Raw genomic sequence first — 21,568 nt, forward strand, 5'->3', positions numbered from 1 at the left:
TATAGCTTGGAAGAAAGACGAGACAGAGGGGATATGATAGAAACTTTTAAATACATAAAGGGAATCAACAAGGTAAAAGAGGAGAGAATATTTAAAAGAAGAAAAACTGCTACAAGAGGACATAGTTTTAAATTAGAGGGGCAAAGGTTTAAAAGTAATATCAGGAAGTATTACTTTACTGAGAGAGTAGTGGATGCATGGAATAGCCTTCCTGCAGAAGTGGTAGCTGCAAATACAGTGAAGGAGTTTAAGCATGCATGGGATAGGCATAAGGCCATCCTTCATATAAGATAGGGCCAGGGGCTATTCATAGTATTCAGTATATTGGGTAGACTAGATGGGTTAAATGGTTCTTATCTGCCGACATATTCTATGTTTCTATGTTAATCTGGCACAATAGAAAATGGATCCGTCCTCCATTGACTTTCAATGGTGTTCAAGACGGATCCGTCTTGGCTATGTTAAAGATAATACAAATGAATCCGTTCTGAATGGATGCAGACCGTTGTATTATCTGAACGGATCCGTCAATGATGGATCCGCACAAAACGCGAGTGTGAAAGTAGCCTAAGGAAACAATTGAGGGACTTACTTAATGCCCAATCTGCTAAAGCCTACCAATTACGCCAAATTTTGATTTTACGCGCATGGGGATAGGGGCACTAAACTTATGTCTCGCCTTATAAAACAACATCATGATGGCACTTTTATCCAGGCAATCAGACAAATACATGGAGGCAAGGTCACGAAAACTAAGGATATTGCAGCAGCTTTTTAGGAGTTCTATGCCCAACTTTATAACTTAAGAGAAGATAAGATCGCAACAGAGAGGGAGCCTTGTAGGGCCATTGATGGCTTTCTTGACTTGCTGCCTCTTAAGATGATCATTCCAGAGGATTGCGCACTCTTGCTTCAGCCCGTCACAGAGGATGAAGTAGCTAAGATAATAAAGTCAATGCCTTTAGGCAAAAGCCCAGGACCTGATGGCCTCCCAGTAGGTTATTATAGGAACTTTCTGCCCATACTCCTCCCTCAAATAACAGATTGGTGTAGAGTCCTAATGAGAGGTGCCACCTTACACCTCCAAACCCTAGAAGCAGTGGTCACAATTTTACCCAAGGAGGGGAAAGATCCAGTGTGGGAGTTATAGACCGATATCGCTCTTAAATGTAGACGTAAAAATCTGGGCAAAACTATTGGCCTCTAGACTGAGTCAGCTATTACCTAAGCTAATTAATCCTGATTAATCGGGATTTGTCCCGGGAAGAGAAGGTAACCACAACTCATGTAGAATTCTCACTGCCATATCATATGCCAAGAAATCTGGACAGTCGTTAGTTCTCCTGAGCATTGACGCAGAGAAGGCCTTCGATAGAGTCAGCTGGATTTTTATGCAAAAGGCCCTCTCAAAATTTGGCATCCCGGCTGCCTTTGTCAAGGCCATAATGTCACTGTATAAATCCCCCAGTGCAAGAGTCAAAGTGAATGGTGTCCTCTTTAATGCTTTTCCTATTAAAAATGGGATGAGGCAGGGAAGCCCCTTATCCCCATCTCTTTTTGTCCTTCTAATGGAGATGCTATTACAAGCCATTAGAGAACATCCCCAAATTCAGGGACGACTTCTACCAAGTCAATTAACTGATTATCACATTATCGCCTTTGCAGATGATTTACTGATCCTTATCACTAACCCCTTAGAGGCTTCCCCCTCCGGATGAAACTCTTTGAGACCTTTGGATCTCTCTCTCCAATTTTAAAATCAACCACCCCAAGTCAGATGCGCTCAATGTGACAGCCCCATACCTTGGTGATATCTAAACTGAAAGTAGCTACCCCCTTCAAATGGCCGTCCTCACACCTCTCCTACCTGGGTGTCAAAATCCCCTCGGACCTCACGAGGATTTTTCATATCAACTACCCGCCACTAATAAGGGAGATCCAAACTTACCTGAAATCTCTTTTGGTCCCCTATGTCTCCTGGATGGGCTGCAAGAACTTAGTTAAGACCTTTGTTCTTCAGATGCTCCTGATACATGTGCCCATGTACTACTTTAGACAGATTAGGACTACCTTTTCAAACTTCTTGTGGAACAAAAGGAACGCACGCCTAGCATATAATAGACTAATTTTGAGGAGGGAACATGGTGGCTTTGGCTTACCTGACCCATTAACCTATTATAGAGCGGTGCATCTAGGAAGATGGCTACAGTTAAATACCAGAAGCAAACAGGCCTTGGGCACTGAACTTGAGCTACAATCCATAACCCCAGCAACTGGCGGGATTGTGGGGACTGGGAGCACCAGCTTTTCCATACAATCCTCTTCTTAAGGGGACTTTAGCAGTGATTCGAGCTATTACAGGAGATCAGGACACTTTGGGCTCTCTATCTCCTCTCTTACCAGCTCAGCTGATCCCATTCCTCATGTGCCCCTCAACCAGACAACCACCCCCAATATGGAACAAGTTCAAAGGTCAGACCTTAGCAACCTTTTTGGAAGACCTGATAGCACCCAATGGGATACCACAACCTAAAACTTTTGCATCTATAACAAATAACGTTCTTGATAAAGCAGAGTTACTAATTGCAAGGAACTAACACAGAATAAAGTGGGAGTAGGAAAACATACGTGGTTCAAAAAACACTTACTCAGGATAAACTTCCTCATAAATTGATATCGATACTATATAACTCTCTCCTAACCAATCAGAACAGAGTCACACCAGCATATATCTCCAAATGGTCAGACAACCTTGGCAGGACCTTTTCAGAAACTGAAAGGTTACGCATACACCTATGTTCTCATGGTTTCTCCAGGTGTGTGAGAATTCAAGAGCATTCATATAAAGTGATGACACACTGGTATAAAACTCCCAAACAAATGTATCTATTAGGTTTGCAACCATCAGACAGATGCTGAAGATGTGGAGATGGCAAATGCTCACTGAGACACATCTTTTGGTATTACCCAAAGATATTATGTTATTGGGAAAGAGTAATAACAGAGGTCAACAGAATCACCACGAATACTATTAGGCTAACTCCTGAGACTATACTGCTTTGGCTTCCGAATGATACCTGGCGACCAGCCAAAAAGGACCTAGCCACTCATCTAATACAAGCAGCAAGGCTATTAATCCCACTCAAATGGCTTAGTTGTGAATCCTCCACACTAGATCAATGGGTAGAGAAAGTAGACCTTTTATGTCGTCTTGAAGAGTTAGCGGGATGGGAAAACAGGAATCACCGGGGTTACATGAAACTCTGGGGCCCCTGGAACAATACCGTGCCACATGACTTGGTGCAAAATGATAATCGCCTCAGCCTTAACTAGCTGTCCCCATCAGGATAAATACATTCATCCATTATTACTAACGGTACAAGGTAACAATCTTCGCAAGTAGCAACAAGAGCTGTCTACCCAGCTTCTGTCACTAATAGTTAACACTAATTAAAGGAGAATTGTTGACCGCAAGTCCGTTTTCTCCCCCCTCTCCCTACCCTCCTTTCCCTACTCATTCCTCCCCCGATACCCTCGTTTATTTTCTGATTCATTATAAATGGTTTATATAAGTTCATAATTATTACCATGATCTATAAAACTGAACTCAGGGATAAAGATCTGACTTGTGTACTTAGGACAATGATAACATCCTCTCAGTGGTCAGATATGATGCCTCTATTATTTTCCAAACCCCTTGAACTATTATTGTAATGCAATGTATGTTATCATTTCAACTGTATAACTTTGCTGTTCAATAAAAAGAAATTTGAAAGAATGATGATTTACCTCATTGTTTTTTGATATTAGACGGAAGTGAACTGTGTATGTGTCTCTATGGTTGATCATCTTGTATTATTGGGTGCAGTGGAAGCCTTATCTTGATGTCACCATCACTTGCTACTCCTCACCAGGGGGGGCTCCATCAGCTTACGCTGTCCTTGCTCCTAATTGTGTATCAGTACCATGCAATTCCAATGATTTATGTACAAGATGCACCCAGTTGCAGTTCTGCAGACAGAAGCCTGTTTGAGTCGTGTCCAAGCACAAACACTACAGCTGCGGATTCCAAAGGAAAAACTTTTGTTTGTGAATGAGGTAATTTCGGAGATGGCTGCTCTGTTCTGAGAGGCAGAGTATTTATCTTTCCCTCAGGATGTGCCTATCACACAATTCCCAGGCTTTGTAATGGGCCTCTGTAGCTTCAACGATGTTATGAATATTCCTTGCAATCATCCTCGAAACGCGTGAATGGCTAATCGTCTGTGAGAGCATCACATGCTCAGCTCCGTCTCACACATCCCCCCACAAGACATCCAAGTCCAGGGTCATATCTACAGCTGGTGGAGCCCTAAATGGCGTTTTTGAGTACTCCACAAATAAGTCATTTGTACAGTAGAAGTTCATGGACAGTACCTAACAACTGTACCTTCTGTATACTTTTAATAGTGACTGATAAAGACAAAGATTCTGAAGAAAATGTATTCCTGTACACAAGAAGTTCCTTGCTGATGGTAGCCCTCACCCAGTTTATACTTAAAGAGGACCAGTCGCCATTCCAGACATGTCTGTTTTACCAAATAATCTTATTCTTTATTTAAAAACAATTCTGGAGCATCTTTTCTTATAACTATATGTTGTTTAGGGTCAGTTCACACATAGTTTTTTGCCTCAAAATCAGCTCCAAATCTGCCTCAAAACAGCCTCCTATTCATTTCAATGGGAAGCAACACCTTCCCATTGAAAAAAAAAGCATGTAAAAAAGAAGCAGCATGTCCTATCTTGGGGCAAAATCTGCGCCAATTTTCCCATTCAGATTAGTGGAAAGCAGCAAAAAACGCCTAATTTGTTATGTGTACATACACATGGTTTTTAGTACGTAATCGCGCCAAAAAAACGCCTGTGGGAAACTTGGTATAGAAGTTAAAAAAGTCTGAAATCTGCCTGAAAAACACTTTACAAAAACACATAATACGTGCAGAATTTTGAGGCGTAAAAATGTGCTTGGATCCAACATAGATTTTTTACACATGTATTTTGAAAATCAGCCGTGAGCACTGACCATTAGTAGAAAACCTGTAACTGTGCAGGAAGTGGTTTGCATACAGAATGGTATGTTACAGTGGAATCCACAGGGTGGCATGGTGGCTCAGTAGTTAGCACTGGTGCTTTGTAGTGCTAAGGACAATATCTGCATGGAGTTTGTATGTTCTCCCTGTGCCTGGTGCGGACTGGTAACTTAAGTGACCCTGGAAAAAATCCTAAAAATGACAGAAGGCAGGGAACTCAAAAAGGCGGGGTCAGCAATACCATAGCGCAAAATACCGTTCCATCAGCACCATTTACCACAGAGCACCACAATATATTGCTCCAAAAGCTGTCCCTCTGTGGTGGCCATCAATAGATGCAATTTTTCTGTCCTCCTCCTCCAGTTCTTTCTGATTAAGGTATGAAGCAGGGACTGGGATGTGGACCAGAGTAGTTGAATTCAGGAAGTCATATGGATTGCGGCAGAGAGGTGGGCTAGGGTGGCCTTTATACATTCCTTGTAAGGTCTATGGCCAATCCGCCCTTTGTTCTAAAGGGTTTCCTTGTGAATTTAGAATGTGAGCTTCACTATGGACAGCCGAATATATTGGCACTATATAAATAAGTCCAAAAAATCCACATTGTGTATACTCACATGATATGAAGATCTCTCTTCTCTGTCCAGTGGTCTTGTTACATGCAAACGACCTTTGATGGGATCTATGGTAAAGATTTCCATTGGCGGCTGATCAGCACCGACACCAGTAATGCTGTAACGAATCATACTGTCTCTGTCCTTGTCTGAGCGGATCTGAAATAGATACAAATAAATCACGTGGTTACCGACTTATTTAACGTTACATAAAATTTAGCCCTGTGTGTATGTTTGTAGCTTTAGTTTAGGATACTAATTTAATACTAACAGAGACAGTAGCATTCAAGCTCACAATCAGAATCAGTACACGGGCTTATAGGCATATGGAACCACTGCATTAATATCTCTGTAATACACCACCCAAGTTAAACTTATTGTCTTTATATAAAATCCAACCTGAAAACCAGGTGGTTGGTCCAAACAGCTCTTGAGAGTAACATTTCAGGAATGTTTTTTGCTTGTGACAGAAAGATTATATATATATATATATATATACACACACACACACAAGTGCTGTGAAAAAGCATTTGCCTCTTTACAGATTTCTTTTGTTTTTGCACATTTGTCACACAGGTCTCAGATTATCAAATAAATTTGAATAGCAAAGATAACCTGAGTAAATACAAAAAATGCAGCTTTTAAATGATGATTTCATTTATTAATGGAAAAAAGCTATCCAAACCAACCTGGCCTTATGTGAAAAAGTAATTGCCCCCTAAACCTAATAACTGGTTGTGCCATCCTTGGTGGCAACAATTGCAATCAAGTGTTTGCAATAACTGGCAATGAGTCTTTCACATCTCTATGGAAGATTTTTGGCCTGTTCTTCTTTGCAGAATTGTTTTAATTCAGCCACACCGGAGGGTGTTCTGTCTTCATACACATGTACATCACACAGTGTGCAGTCTGACATTCAGCATAAACCATTCCTGTCTTCCAAATGAGAGGACTGTTCTATGTAGTCTAACTTCTTTATTGGTAAAACAGGATTGTTGAATGGCAAAACAGGATTGTTTGGTAAAACTACAAGAATACAAATAGCAAGTATAAGTATAAAGTATAGATAGCATGTAATAGAACATTTGCATTAACACTGAAGCACATGCTAAAATGGCTTCCTGTTCTTAGGATTACATGTCTAACATCAAACAGTAGTAACAACTCCCTGTGTAACAGTTACAACTAGCTGAACAGCTCTGCATAACATATTGTCCCTGAAACAAAGATAGATCTCTCACCAGACATGCTTTTACGAGGATGGTAAAGTTTGAGAAGGAGATATGCAAAGGACAGCTCTGCTGATGTGTCCTGGAGACTGGAGGCTTCTCTCTCCCAGGATACTTTGCACTCCCACAATGCAGTGCACCACCCACAATGCAGTAGTCTTTGTAACAGGAAAAACAAAGTGTAATACAACTTAACACCGCTAAATAGTGCTATATCCACATTAAACACTTCAGAATTACCAAGGCTCTGGCAGAATGAATAAAGTAGATTGGTGGTTGGCTCACACTCAGGTGATTACGGGCAGGTGCTGCAAACTCACAACTTGGGTGCCCGAACCCAAAAAATGGTAGACAATATAACAAAAAGAAAGGAGTGAGCACTCACACTATCTGGACCATGGGGAATGAATGGTATTTAATAATTCGTATCAACACTCAATTACAGTAAAATCACATAAAATAATAATAATAAATGGTACCAACATAAAATCACACTGGCGGGTAATAGTTGTGCAAACCTTGTGTAATGATTGGTCACCAATGACCAATCATTACACAAGGTTTGCACAACTATTACTCGCCAGTGTGATTTTATGTTGGTACCATTTATTATTATTATTTTATGTGATTTTACTGTAATTGAGTGTTGATACGAATTATTAAATACCATTCATTCCCCATGGTCCAGATAGTGTGAGTGCTCACTCCTTTCTTTTTGTTATATTGTCTGGCAGAATGAACTAGAATACTTTTCTAACCCTGCTAGGCAGAACAGAGGGTGTTTAAGCATGAATGACCTGTTTAAAGGGTTTTTCTGGGAATTAAGTAAATTTAAATACTTACATATTACTTTATTATAAATATATTCTCAAATACCTTTCATTATTTATAATGGCTCGTTTTGTCTGGGAAGCAATTATCATGGGAAACAAAATGGCCGCTGTTCCATTAGTTCACACAAAACCTGTCCTGATTACACATGAAGACAAGTTACTTTACAACACTGAGGTAAAGAGCTGCCTTATCCTCCTCCTTTAACTCATGAGGAAACATGAAGTACAGTGGGGACGGACAGGACAGGCTTTGGTAATGGAGACTGCATACTAGTGCTGCTGCTCATCATCCACACCTCACCCTTCTCTCATGTCTCCTCATCATCTCCATTCCCACAGAGATTCATCTGTATTCAGGATCATGATTCCTGACAAGCAGAGAGGAGGATGAGGCAGCACTATGGCTCTTTGTGGTGAAGTAACTTGTCCTCCTGTGTGATTAGGATAGGTTTTGTGTGTAGTAGTAATAGGACGGCGGACATTTTATTTCTCCCAATGATTGCTCCCTAGACAAAACAAGCCATTCTAAGTAATGAAAGGTATTTGTGAATAAAATAATATTTAAATATTTTCATTTTTTTTAATTCCTGGAGAACCCCTTTAAGGTCATGCCACAGCATCGCAATCAGATTAAAGTCTGGACTTTGACTAACCCATTCCACAACCTTCACTTTGTTTTTTTTCCAGCCATTCAGAGGTGGACTTGCTGGCGTGCTTCAGATCATTGTCCTGCTGCAGAACCCAAGTACGCTTGAGCTTAAGGTCATGAACTGATGGCTGGACATTCTACTTCAGGATTTTCTGGTAGAGAGCAGAATTCATGGTTCCATCAATTACAGCAGCCCCAGACCATCACACTACCACCACCATGTTTGATTTTCAGTATGATGTTCTTTTTGTCTCGTCAGTCCACAGAATATTTTCCCAAAAGGCTGGGGGATCATCAAGATGTTTTTTGGCAAATGTGAGATGGGCCTTTGGGTTCTTTTTGGTTACAATGGTTTTTGCCTTGGAACTCTCCCATGGATACCGTTTTTTCCCCAGTCTCTTTCTTATTGTTGAATCATCATGAACACTGGGGCAAGTGAGGCCTGCTGTGCTTTAGATGTTGTTCTGGATTATTTTGTGACCTCCTGGAAGAGTTGTCCAGTTGTGCTCTTGGAGTAATTTTGGTAGGCCAGCCACTCCTGAGAAAGTTTACCACTGTTCCATGTTTTCTCCATTTGTGGATAATAGCTCTCCCTGTTATTCACTGGAGTCCTAAAGCTTTAGAAATGGGTTCTATTAAAGGCCAGGTTCACATCTGCGTTGTGAACTCCAACACTGTAATCTGGTCACTGTATCCGGTGTACATGCAACATTTTATGTCCGGCTAAAAGTTGGCATATATGCCGGAACGCGGATGGATTACCGCCGGATCCCATTACAGTGAATGGGGATCAGGTGGTGCACATTGGTATCCAGCTATGCCGGATACAGTGAACTCTGGCAGTCTGTTTCTCCGCTGACAATATCTTTTTATGATATTTAAATTTGCTTGATAATCTGAAACATTTAAGTGCGACAAATGTGTAAAAACAAAAGAAATCTGGGGGCAAATACTTTTTCACAGCACTGTATATAAACACACACAGTGGTACTTAAAAGTTTGTGAAGCCTTCAGAATTTTCTATATTTCTGCAAAATTTGACCTAAAATTACATCAGATTTTCACACAAGTCCTAAAAGTAAAGATCACCAAATCAAACAAATTAATCAAAAATATTACATTTGGTCATGTGTCATGTGTCATGTGTCTGTGAATGGCAACAGTATTTGAAACTTTAGGATTAGCAGATAATTTGAAGGTGAAATTAGAGTCAGGCGTTTTCAGTCAATGGGGTGACAATCGGGTGTGAGCAGGCAAGCAGTTTTTTTTATTTTAAGAACAGGGATCTATGAAAGCCTAATAATCACAATACATGTTTTTGGGAGTGTATCATGGCATTAGCAAAGAAGATTTCTGAAGACCTCAGAAGAAGAGACGTTGATGCTCATCAGACTTGAAAAGGTTATAAAACCATCTATAAAGAGTTTCGATTCCACCAATCCACAGTCAGATAGATTGTGACCATTACTACCCTCCCCAAGAGTGACTGACCAACAAAGATTACGCCAAAAGCAAGGTGTGTAATAGTCTGCAAGGTCAAAAAGGAACTCAACCTCTAAGCAACTTAAGACCTTTCTCACATTAGCTAATGTTAATATTCATGTGTTCACCATCAGGAGGACATTGAAAAACAATGGTGTGCATGGCAGATTTGCAAGGAGAAAGCCGCTGCTCTCCAAAAATAACATTGCTGCCCGTCTGCAGTTTGCTAAAGATCGCCTGGACAAGCCAGAAGACTATTGGATCAATATTTTGTGAACAGATGAGGCCAAAATAGAACTTTCTGGTTTAAATGAGAAGCATTCTCTTTGGAGGAATGAAAACACTGCATTCTAGCATAAAACCTCATCTCATCTGGAAAACACAGTGGTGGTAGTATCATGGTTTGGGCCTGTTTTGCTGCATCAGGGCCAGGACAGCTTGCCATCATTGATGGAACAAAGAATTCTGAATCATGGCAGCAAATTCTAAAGGAAAATGTCAGGACATCTGTCCATGAGCTAAATCTCAAGAGATCGTGGGTGTAGCAAAACAACGACCATAAGCGCACAAGTCGCTCCACCTAAGAATGGTTAAAGATGAATACGGTTAAAGATTTGGAATGGCCAAGGTAAAGTCCTGACCTTAATCCAGTAGAAATATATATATATAAAAGTCACTTTGTCAAATGTGGAAATGTAGATTCCACCTGCTTTAATTTTTCTGACACATCCTAGGAGATAATAAGCACATCCACCGGTAATCACAGTGGGTGCTATGCTTCTTTCTCATAATAGTCTTGTTCTCCTGTTATCCTAGCTATCATTTCTAAGCTTTCTCATCGATTCCTGGTGGACCTCTCACTCTCAGACCTGAAGGTCACAGCATGGAGGGAGCCATCTGTCTCAAGAACGGACAGACTCAGCAAGCATAGGTCATTATTGGAAAAGAGAGATAATTGAACCCATAATACAAAAAACACGTGTGACAACCTTAAATAACAGCTAAATCCAGTGTTATCTCTTCACAGGAACATAGATTAATGAAGGTTTCTCATTAAAACCATATAAAAGTTCCATAGCTGATGCCCCGGGTAATAAGAACATTAGTCATTGGCTTACCAGACATGTCCCCATTAGGGATGCTTATATATGGCAGGGATTGGTCTCATGCACATAAGACTGTCAAAAGATAAAGGTTTTATATGGCAGAGAGCCCATGAAGCTTATCTCATTTGTTGTTGACCTTGGAACCTCTGCTGGTCTTTAGCACTTTGTGGCTTTTATAATACAAAGCATTCCAGCATGAAACGGTTTCCGAATTTCTGCAAACCAGAAAAAGCTACAATTTATGGTAGAAATCGACAACTTGTATTATGTCAAGTAACTGTACAGCCACAGGCCTAAATTTGTAAAAAAAAAAAAAAAAGTTTTGTTTTCTAATTCTGGGCAACCCTTTTAAACCCTATTCACTATTGGACCCAATTTATTTAAACTTCTTTAGTACTCAGATAACATGGGGTGCAGACCATACCATTGTTGACATCAGAGTATATGTGATGACATATGAAGGTTTTTACCCTCATTAATTCCATTAGATTTCAGGAAAGAAAAATTGGCCTCCCCATCACATGTAATAGTATGAGTATTTTTCCCTATAAGCACTATAGGGCAGGGCAGAAGATGCTTTATTGCCGGTAATACAGTATCATAATGAGACCGTGTGCTGCACAGCAACCAATTACAGTGCAGTTAAAGGGTTTCTATCACTTCATATCACATATTTAGGTGTCAGACACTAGCGATCCGCTAGTGTCTGCTCTAACAAACCATCCTAATATGATAGGTTTTGGGGCAGCCGTTTTGCTAAAATAACAACTTATATCTATATGCTAATGAGCCTCTAGGTGCTATGGGGGCGTCATTAGCACCTAGAGGCTCCGTCTACCTTCCTAAACTGTCGCCGCCCAGCGCGTCCCTCCAGCCCGCCCATCTCCTGCTGAATGCGATGATCTGCGATCCTCTCCGTGCGCGTCTCTGTTCTGCGCATGCGCAGTGAATGCCTGACCGCTTCCCTGCTCAGACAGCTCCACTGCGCCTGTTCCTCGGAGTACTATGATGTCATCGGCGCAGGCGCAGTGGAGATGTCTGAGCAGGGAAGCGGTCAGACATTCACTGCGCATGCGCAGAACAGAGACGCGCACGGAGAGGATCGCATTCAGCAGGAGATGGGCGGGCTGGAGGGACGCGCTGGGCGGCGACAGTTTAGGAAGGTAGACGGAGCCTCTAGGTGCTAATGACGCCCCCATAGCACCTAGAGGCTCATTAGCATATAGATATAAGTTCTTATTTTAGCAAAACGGCTGCCCCAAAACCTATTATATTAGGATGGTTCGGTAGAGCAGACACTAGCGGATCGCTAGTGTCTGACACCTAAATATGTGATATGAAGTGATAGAAACCCTTTAAGCTTTCCAGATGGTAGGGAATTGATATTTTGGCAATTTGCTAGTATGTTCTTCAGCGAAACTCCAGTGTGATGTTGTGTATGACATTTTGGAGGTCCTCAGTCTCAGGGCTGAATTTAGCTTGGTGGCCCCTAAGCACAAAAGTCTTATGGGAGCCCCCTATAATTTTAAAGTTTTAACATTGATAAGGAGGGTATCCTTGAACTGCATGCCATCTGCTGCTGCCAAAGTCCTCTAGCGTTCACCTGAAACAGTTGTCTTTTGTACAACTTGTCGGCCAGTCCATAGTCTAGTGAAAGGATCAGCAACCTTTGGTACTCCAGCTGTTCTGAAACTACAACTCCCAGAATGCTCCATTCGCTTCTATGGGAGTTAGAAGAAAAGCCAAGTTTGCATGCTGGTAGTTGTAGCTTCACAGCAACTGGACTGCCGAAGGTTGCTGATCCCTGGTCTAGTGTAAACATTGTGGTCATTCACTCTATAGTCTGCTATAAACTCTGTGATCAGTCAGTCCATAATCTAGTGTAAATACTGTGGTCAGGCCATCCATAATATGCGGTTAGTGCTGCTTTCATTCAGTATATAGTCTGGTGTAAATTCTGCAGTCAGTCCATAATCTAGTGTAAATGCTGTGGGCAGTCAGTCCATGGTCTTGTGTTTATGCTGCTGTCAGTCCATAGTCTGGTGTAATTGCTGCAGTCAGTATATAGTCTAGTGTAAATGCTGCGGTAATTCAGTCCATAATCTAGTTTAAATGGGTTTTCTGGGCTTTTAATTTGATAACCTATCCTCAGGACACCCGGGACGCCCGCCGATCAGCTGTATGAGGAGACGGCATGTGCAGTATGCACGTGCAGTCTCCTGTCTCTCTTCCTGCTCACCACTGCTTTGCCATAGATGTAGCAGCGCAAAGCAGGAAGAGACACGGGAGATGGCACGTGCATACTGCGCGCGCCGTCTCCTCATACAGCTGATCTTTAGGGGGAGCCAGGTGTCAGACCCCCACCGATCTGATATTGATGACCTATCCTGAGGATAGGTCACCAATATTAAAAGCCCAGAGAATCAACTGGCAGGATGACAGGCTGAACTGGATGGACAAATGTCTTTTTTGGGCCTTATGTACTATGTTACTATGTAACCCCTTTAAACACTGTAGTCAGTCCAGAGTCTCGTGTTAATTCTGTGGTCAGTCAATCCATAGTCTAGTGTAAACTCTGTGGTCACTCAGTCTATAGTCTCGTGTTAATGCTGCTGTCAATCAGTCAGTTCATAGTCTAGTGTAAACTCTGTGGTCACTCAGTCTATAGTCTCGTGTTAATGCTGCTGTCAATCAGTCAGTTCATAGTCTAGTGTAAACTCTGCGGTCACTCAGTCCATAGTCTCGTGTTAATGCTGCTGTCAGTCACTCCATAGTGTGGTGTAAATGCTGCAGTCAGACTATAGCCTAGTCTAAACTCTGCAGTCAGTCCATAGTCCAGTGTAAACTCTGCGGTCACTGAGTCCATATTCTCATGTTAAGGCCTCATGCACACAACCGTTTTTCGGGTCCGCATCCGAGCCGCAGTTTTTGCGGCTCGGGTGCGGACCCATTCACTTCAATGGGGCTGCAAAAGATGCGGACAGCACTCCGTGTGCTGTCCGCATCCGTTGTCCGTTCCAAGGCCACACAAAAAAAATATAGCATGTCCTATTCTTGTCCGTTTTGCGGACAAGAATAGGCATGTCTACAATTGGCCACTGTGTGCTGTCCGCCTTTTTTTTTACGGACCCATTGAAATGAATGGGTCCGCATCCTATTCGCTAAAAAAAGGAACCAACACGGAAACAAACAACGTTCGTGTGCATGTAGCCTAATACTGCTGTCAGTCAGTCCATAGTCTGTTGTAAATGCTGCAGTCAGTCTATATAGCCTAGAGAAAACTCTGCAGTCAGTCCATAGTCTAGTGTAAATGCTGCGCTGAGTAAGTCCATAGTGTAGTATAAATGTAGTGTACGGGAGCTGTAATGCCCGTCACTACAGAAGGGTCACTTGTGTGCTGTCGTTTCCCCTTATTTATGGGGAGGTTGGTATAAGTCATCTTCATAAAGTGTAATGTAATGTAATGCTATGTACTTTCCTGTTACTGTAAAATGTGCATGTACAGGCCTGCTAGGGGTGTCATTCCAGCTCTTAGTCACAAGAGGGAGTTAGGGAGCCCTAGTTTATATAAGGCCCGGTCAGAGAAAGGAAGGAGAGTTAGAAGAGTTGAAGTGGGAGCTGAGGTTGGAGATTAGGCCATGTCTGAGTTAAGTCCAGGCCTGAAGCCTGCAGACCAGGAGAGGGTATTGCAGTCCCTGTAACCGGGTTCCAGATCCAAGGAGAAGGTTCCCCTCCTGAGTTTATATATGCAGAAGCAGGAACACCACCGTTAATCAGCCTGAGGAAACAGAGAGAGACAGAGGCAAGTCCCGAAAAGCAAGAGGTACTAAAGACAACAGAGGAGGTACTTGATCATTATAAAACCAAGGATATAAGCCAGAGCTAGGGCATCGGGCCTTGGAGAAGAGTTTCTAAGTTCCAGGATCAGTCAGGAATAGAGTGCAAGCCGCCTGTACTGTAAGTCCTGTGTTTAACACTCTGAAGTCACCTTGCTATATATTGCCTGCATCAAATGTATTGAAACCAACTGTCTTCAAAGGAACTGCGCTTCCATCTGTGTCCATGTATGATGACTACTAAAGTTTGAGTTCTGTTTTAACATCACGTGGTTCCTCAGTTATTCCTGCTATCAGCAAACGGCGTGCCACCGTTTAATTGGCACTGGCGTCACGAACATTAATTATCATTACCTGCCCTTGCAGAGAGTCAGCTGTCTCAGGTTAGAGTCACGATTGCACTACAACCCCCAGGAACATTTTTAAACCTAACTTGAGTACGCTGCATAAATGCTGCGCTGAGTCAGTCCATAGTCTAGTATAAATGCTGCGGTCAGTCCATAGTCTTGTGTAAACTGCGGTCGGTCTTTCCATTGTCATATGTAAATGCTGTAGTCAGTCAGTCCATAAACTATTGTAAATGCTGTGGTCAGTCAGTACATTAACTAGTGTAAATGCTGTGGTCAGTCTACAGATTAGTGTAAATGCTGTGGTCAGTCTACAGATTAGTGTAAACAGTGTGGTCAGTCCACAGACTAGTGTAAATGCTGTGGTCAGTCTACAGATTAGTGTAAATGCTGTGGTCAGTCTACAGACTAGTGTAAACAGTGTGGTCAGTCTACAGACTAGTGTAAATGCTGTGGTCAGTCCACAGACTAGTGTAAATGCTGTGGTCAGTCTACAGATTAGTGTAAATGCTGTGGTCAGTCTACAGATTAGTGTAAACAGTGTGGTCAGTCTACAGACTAGTGTAAATGCTGTGGTCTGTCTACAGACTAGTGTAAATGCTGTGGTCAGTCTACAGACTAGTGTAAATGCTGTGGTCAGTTTACAGACTAGTGTAAACGCTGTGGTCAGTCTACAGACTAGTGTAAACGCTGTGGTCAGTCTACAGACTAGTGTAAACGCTGTGGTCAGCCTACAGACTAGTGTAAATGCTGTGGTCAGTCTACAGACTAGTGTAAACTCTGTGGTCAGTCTACAGACTAGTGTAAATGCTGTGGTCAGTCTACAGACTAGTGTAAACGCTGTGGTCAGTCTACAGACTAGTGTAAACGCTGTGGTCAGTCTACAGACTAGTGTAAACGCTGTGGTCAGTCTACAGACTAGTGTAAACTCTGTGGTCAGTCTACAGACTAGTGTAAATGCTGTGGTCAGTCTACAGACTAGTGTAAATGCTGTGGTCAGTCTATAGCCTAGTGAAAACTCTGCAGTCAGTCCATAGTCTAGTGTAAACACTGGTCAGTAAGCCATAGTCTAGTGTAAATGCTACACACACTCAGTGCATAGTCTAGTATAAATGCTGCGGTCAGTCCATAGTCTTGTGTAAACTGCGGTCGATCTTTCCATTGTCATGTGTAAATGCTGTGGTCAGTCTACAGACTAGTGTAAATGCTGTGGTCTGTCTACAGACAAGTGTAAATGCTGTGGTCAGTTTACAGACTAGTGTAAATGCTGTGGTCACCTTACTGACTAGTGTAAATGCTGTGGTCAGTTTACAGACTAGTGTAAATGCTGTGGTCAGTCTACAAACTAGTGTAAATGCTGTGGTCCGTCTACAGACTAGTGTAAACACTGTGGTCAGTCTACAGACTAGTGTAAACACTGTGGTCAGTCTACAGACTAGTGTAAACGCTGTGGTCAGTCTACAGACAAGTGCAAATGCTGTGGTCAGTCTACAGACAAGTGCAAATGCTGTGGTCAGTCTACAGACTAGTGTAAATGCTGTGGTCAGTCTACAGACTAGTGTAAATGCTGTGGTCAGTCTACAGACTAGTGTAAATGCTGTGGTCAGTCTACAGACTAGTGTAAATGCTGTGGTCAGTCTACAGACTAGTGTAAATGCTGTGATCCGTCTACAGACTAGTGTAAACGCTGTGGTCAGTCTACGGACTAGTGTAAACGCTGTGGTCAGTCTACAGACTAGTGTAAATGCTGTGGTCAGTCTATAGCCTAGTGAAAACTCTGCAGTCAGTCCATAGTCTAGTGTAAACACTGGTCAGTAAGCCATAGTCTAGTGTAAATGCTACACACACTCAGTGCATAGTCTAGTATAAATGCTGCGGTCAGTCCATAGTCTTGTGTAAACTGCGGTCGATCTTTCCATTGTCATGTGTAAATGCTGTGGTCAGTCTACAGACTAGTGTAAATGTTGTGGTCTGTCTACAGACAAGTGTAAATGCTGTGGTCAGTTTACAGACTAGTGTAAACACTGTGGTCAGTCTACAGACTAGTGTAAATGCTGTGGTCAGTCTACAGACAAGTGAAAATGCTGTGGTCAGTCTACAGACTAGTGTAAACACTGTGGTCAGTCTACAGACTAGTGTAAATGCTGTGGTCAGTCTACAGACTAGTGTAAACGCTGTGGTCAGTCTACAGACTAGTGTAAATGCTGTGGTCAGTCTACAGACAAGTGTAAACGCTGTGGTCAGTCTACAGACTAGTGTAAACGCTGTGGTCAGTCTACAGACTAGTGTAAATGCTGTGGTCAGTCTACAGACAAGTGTAAACGCTGTGGTCAGTCTACAGACTAGTGTAAATGCTGTGGTCAGTCTACAGACTAGTGTAAATGCTGTGGTCAGTCTACAGACAAGTGTAAATGCTGTGGTCAGTCTACAGACTAGTGTAAATGCTGTGGTCAGTCTACAGACTAGTGTAAACGCTGTGGTCAGTCTACAGACTAGTGTAAATGCTGTGGTCAGTCTACAGACTAGTGTAAATGCTGTGGTCAGTCTACAGACAAGTGTAAATGCTGTGGTCAGTCTACAGACTAGTGTAAATGCTGTGGTCAGTCTACAGACTAGTGTAAATGCTGTGGTCAGTCTACAGACTAGTGTAAACGCTGTGGTCAGTCTACAGACAAGTGTAAACGCTGTGGTCAGTCTACAGACTAGTGTAAATGCTGTGGTCAGTCTACAGACTAGTGTAAATGCTGTGGTCATTCAGTCTGTGGCCTGATGGAAATGCTGGGATCAGTCAGTCCATAGTCTAGTGTATATGCTCCTTTAAACTGCTCAACTGAGAATACGAACGTTGGGAAGGAAGCATTCCTTCCTGACAATTGCCTGCTCTTCAGTGGAGGAGACTGCTGCATTTACATGCAGCGATTTCCTCCACAGTATAGGGAGGAGTGATCTCTAATGCCATCGCTCATCCCCATACAGAATCGCTGTTTGCCTGCAGCAGGGTGTGTTGAGATGGTACAATCTACTGCCAGGTGTCGACACTGACTATCCTATTACCCGATGAATGAGTGTTTCGCTTGTTTATTGAGCAATGGGTGGCATCTTTACATCGGCAGATTTTCACTGACGAGCGTTCATTTGAACGCTCGTTAGTGATACTCTTCCCCAAAATTAGGCGGAGAAAAGGGGCCTTTAACACTGTGGTGAGTCTGTCCACAGAAGGAGGATCAGTCTGAACCTGCAGATCTGTAGTGGTGTAGTGCCCTCCCTTTAATCTGGCCTTGCTCAGCCTCCTCTGACTGCTCCGGCAGCTGTATGCACTGCACAAACTCTAGCAGCTTGTTAAAAATTCTGCCACTGTATTTGACAGCAGTGTTCCCTGGCATTTCAAGACTGGCATATTCTACAGCACGCACTCGTAAAAATGGCACATCACAGAGCAAGAGAGTGTAAAGAAATGAACATTTAACCGTTTGATGTAGCTGATGCACCTCTGAGTTTTGTATGATGTTATAAAAGCACAAATCAAGGATTTGCAGTCTCAAAACAGCAGGAACTTATTTAAATAGGCTTCATTTAGTTTTAATGTGAATTCATATTATATTAATAATTCCTAATTAAAATGGATAAAAGAACTTTCCCTTCTGTGCTTACATTGTTCAAAGACTTGTTTTGGAATAAGAGAAGTTTATAGATGTCTAAGGGCTTCCTGGAGGATTCAGAACGGGAAACTTTGACTTGTTCTAATGTCACTGGTAATTGCTAGATGGCGCCCTATCGTCTGCCAACAGTAGAGGAATTTACCTTAATGAAGCACTCTGGGATTGTTTTTGATCATATATTGCTGATTCATTAGCAATATCCTTGCACTATAAATCTGATTCATCTTAGTTCAGTTGCATCTGAACATGTTGAACCCTTTAATTACAGGCATATGTGTCTAGAGCTTGCACAGAAGATCGGACTCTCCTGTGTGGATGACTTCCTGTGAACCACAGAGACTAGCTGCATAGGGACTGTATACACAGAATTGTAGGAGAATTTTAGTCAAACAATAAAATGATTGCCTATCCTTTACACCACACAATGTAACAAAAATTCATTTGCATTGTATTATGTGGTATATGAATCACGTTCGATGGTCTTCTAAAGGCCATAAACAGCAAACACATTTCCAGTATATGGAGTTGCCAAAAACATGGTTGTCTAGTGCATTGATTCAGAAAATGCATAGATGTCAAGAACTTATTTCTCAAATTAGTGGTGGGGACTGTGCATTTTCATGGCTTAAATGTGGTTTGATGTTTCCCTCCTATCGTTCCCAAAATTGATTCTTCAAGTATAAGATGTACTGTGTCCCTATGGTGTGATGAAGACTACATGTGTGGTGCAGTCACATAAATATTCCTTTGGTAGCTAGCTGATGAATAGCTGACCACTAATCCCTGCCCATGAATTTAGAGTGGAAACAGGCTGCAGGGAGTTCGGATTATCTGTGAACTAGTAGAGAATTCTTCACCGCATGGTTGTATTGATGGCCGAAATAAGTAGCTACAAACTAACTTGTAGCAAAATTATATGAACTGGAGGAGTTCAGACGGGACAATAATAGTACAACCCCTAACACACACACACATACCAAACATACAGTATATCACTATATAACATTGCAATACTGCAATGCATCTAAAGTTATTAATGAGGCAAAATATATTGATTTAAAATCTCCTACTTTTGTGTTCACAGCTCCTATGCAGACATATGTGACTCCATGGTCAAAAATCTACACACAATCCATCGGTAGTCTCATCCCACACTCACGTATTACTATCTTCTTTCTCCCTCCTCTTCTGTCTAGATAAGGCTACTTTCACATTAGCGTTTTCTATTCCGCTATTGAGATCAGTCATAGGATCTCAATAGCAGAAGAAAACACATCAGTTTTGTCCCCATTCATTTTCAATGGGGACAAAACTGAACTGAACGAAACGGAATGCACCAAAATGCGTTCCATTCGGTTGCGCTCCCATCGCGGACAGAAAAACGCTGCAAGCAGCCTTTTTCTGTTGGCGATGTGGTGCGGAGCAAGACACACAATGTAAGTCAATGGGGACGGACACAATAGGAAACGGATCCGTCCTCTATTGAGTTAAAATAATAAAATAATAAATGTTATGGCGAAAAAATGTAACTTTTACATTCCAGCTATTCCTTTATTGATAAAAGAAAAGTTGGAAAGTAAAAGTTACATTGTTCTGCAACATTTACATTACTAAAAAAAATAATGGAGCAAAACCATTACAATAAATGCTTTTTGTAACATACTTACTATTAAATATCATGAAAAAGTATTTTAAAGTATTTAGTAATCATAGCAACTCATAAAATAGTAACACATTATTTATGGTGTTCAGTAAACAGAGTAAAAAATGGCACAAAATAAAAGTTGCCAGAAATAAAATCTTACTTACAGTCAGGTCCATAAATATTGGGACATCGACACAATTCTAACATTTTGGGCTCTATACACCACCACAATGGAAAGATGTGCTTTAACTGCAGACTGTCAGCTTTAATTTGAGGGTATTTACATCCAAATCAGGTGAACGGTGTAGGAATTACAACAGTTTGCATATGTGCCTCCCACTTCTTAAGGGACCAAAAGTAATGGGACAGAATAATCATCATAAATCTAACTTTTGCTTTTTAATACTTGGTTGCAAGTACTTTGCAGTCAATTACAGCCTGAAGTCTGGAACGCATAGACATCACCAGACGCTGGGTTTCATCCCTGGTGATGCTCTGCCAGGCCTCTACTGCAACTGTCTTCAGATCCTGCTTGTTCTTGGGGCATTTTCCCTTCAGTTTTGTCTTCAGCAAGTGAAATGCATGCTCAATCGGATTCAGGTCAGGTGATTGACTTGGCCATTGCATAACATTCCACTTCTTTCCCTTAAAAAACTCTTTGGTTGCTTTTGCAGTATGCTTTGGGTCATTGTCCATCTGCACTGTGAAGCGCCGTCCAATGAGTTCTGAAGCATTTGGCTGAATATGAGGAGATAATATTGCCCGAAACACATCATAATTCATCCTGCTGCTTTTGTCAGCAGTCACATCATCAATAAATACAAGAGAACCAGTTCCATTGGCAGCCATACATGTCCACGCCATGACACTTACCACCACCATGCTTCACTGATGAGGTGGTATGCTTAGGATCCTGAGCAGTTCCTTTCCTTCTCCATACTCTTCTCTTCCCATCACTCTGGTACAATTCATCTTCGTCTCATCTGTCCATAGGATGTTGTTCCAGAACTGTGAAGGCTTTTTTAGATGTCGTTCGGCAAACTCTAATCTGGCCTTCCTATTTTTGAGGCTCACCAATGGTTTACATCTTGTGGAGAACCCT

General features: G+C 41.8%; 1 protein-coding gene across 1 annotated transcript in view; it reads right to left on the reverse strand.

The window, feature by feature from the left end:
- The window catches only part of CDH4 (cadherin 4), a 918,264-nt gene that overhangs the window by 144,815 nt on the left and 751,881 nt on the right, over positions 1-21,568 (reverse strand). Inside the window, 1 exon segment of the mRNA XM_040435851.1 lies at positions 5,684-5,839. Coding sequence (XP_040291785.1) covers positions 5,684-5,839 — 156 coding nt within the window.

Source organism: Bufo bufo, chromosome 6 (assembly GCF_905171765.1).
Source record: "Bufo bufo chromosome 6, aBufBuf1.1, whole genome shotgun sequence".
In the NCBI taxonomy this organism is placed as follows: domain Eukaryota; kingdom Metazoa; phylum Chordata; class Amphibia; order Anura; family Bufonidae; genus Bufo; species Bufo bufo.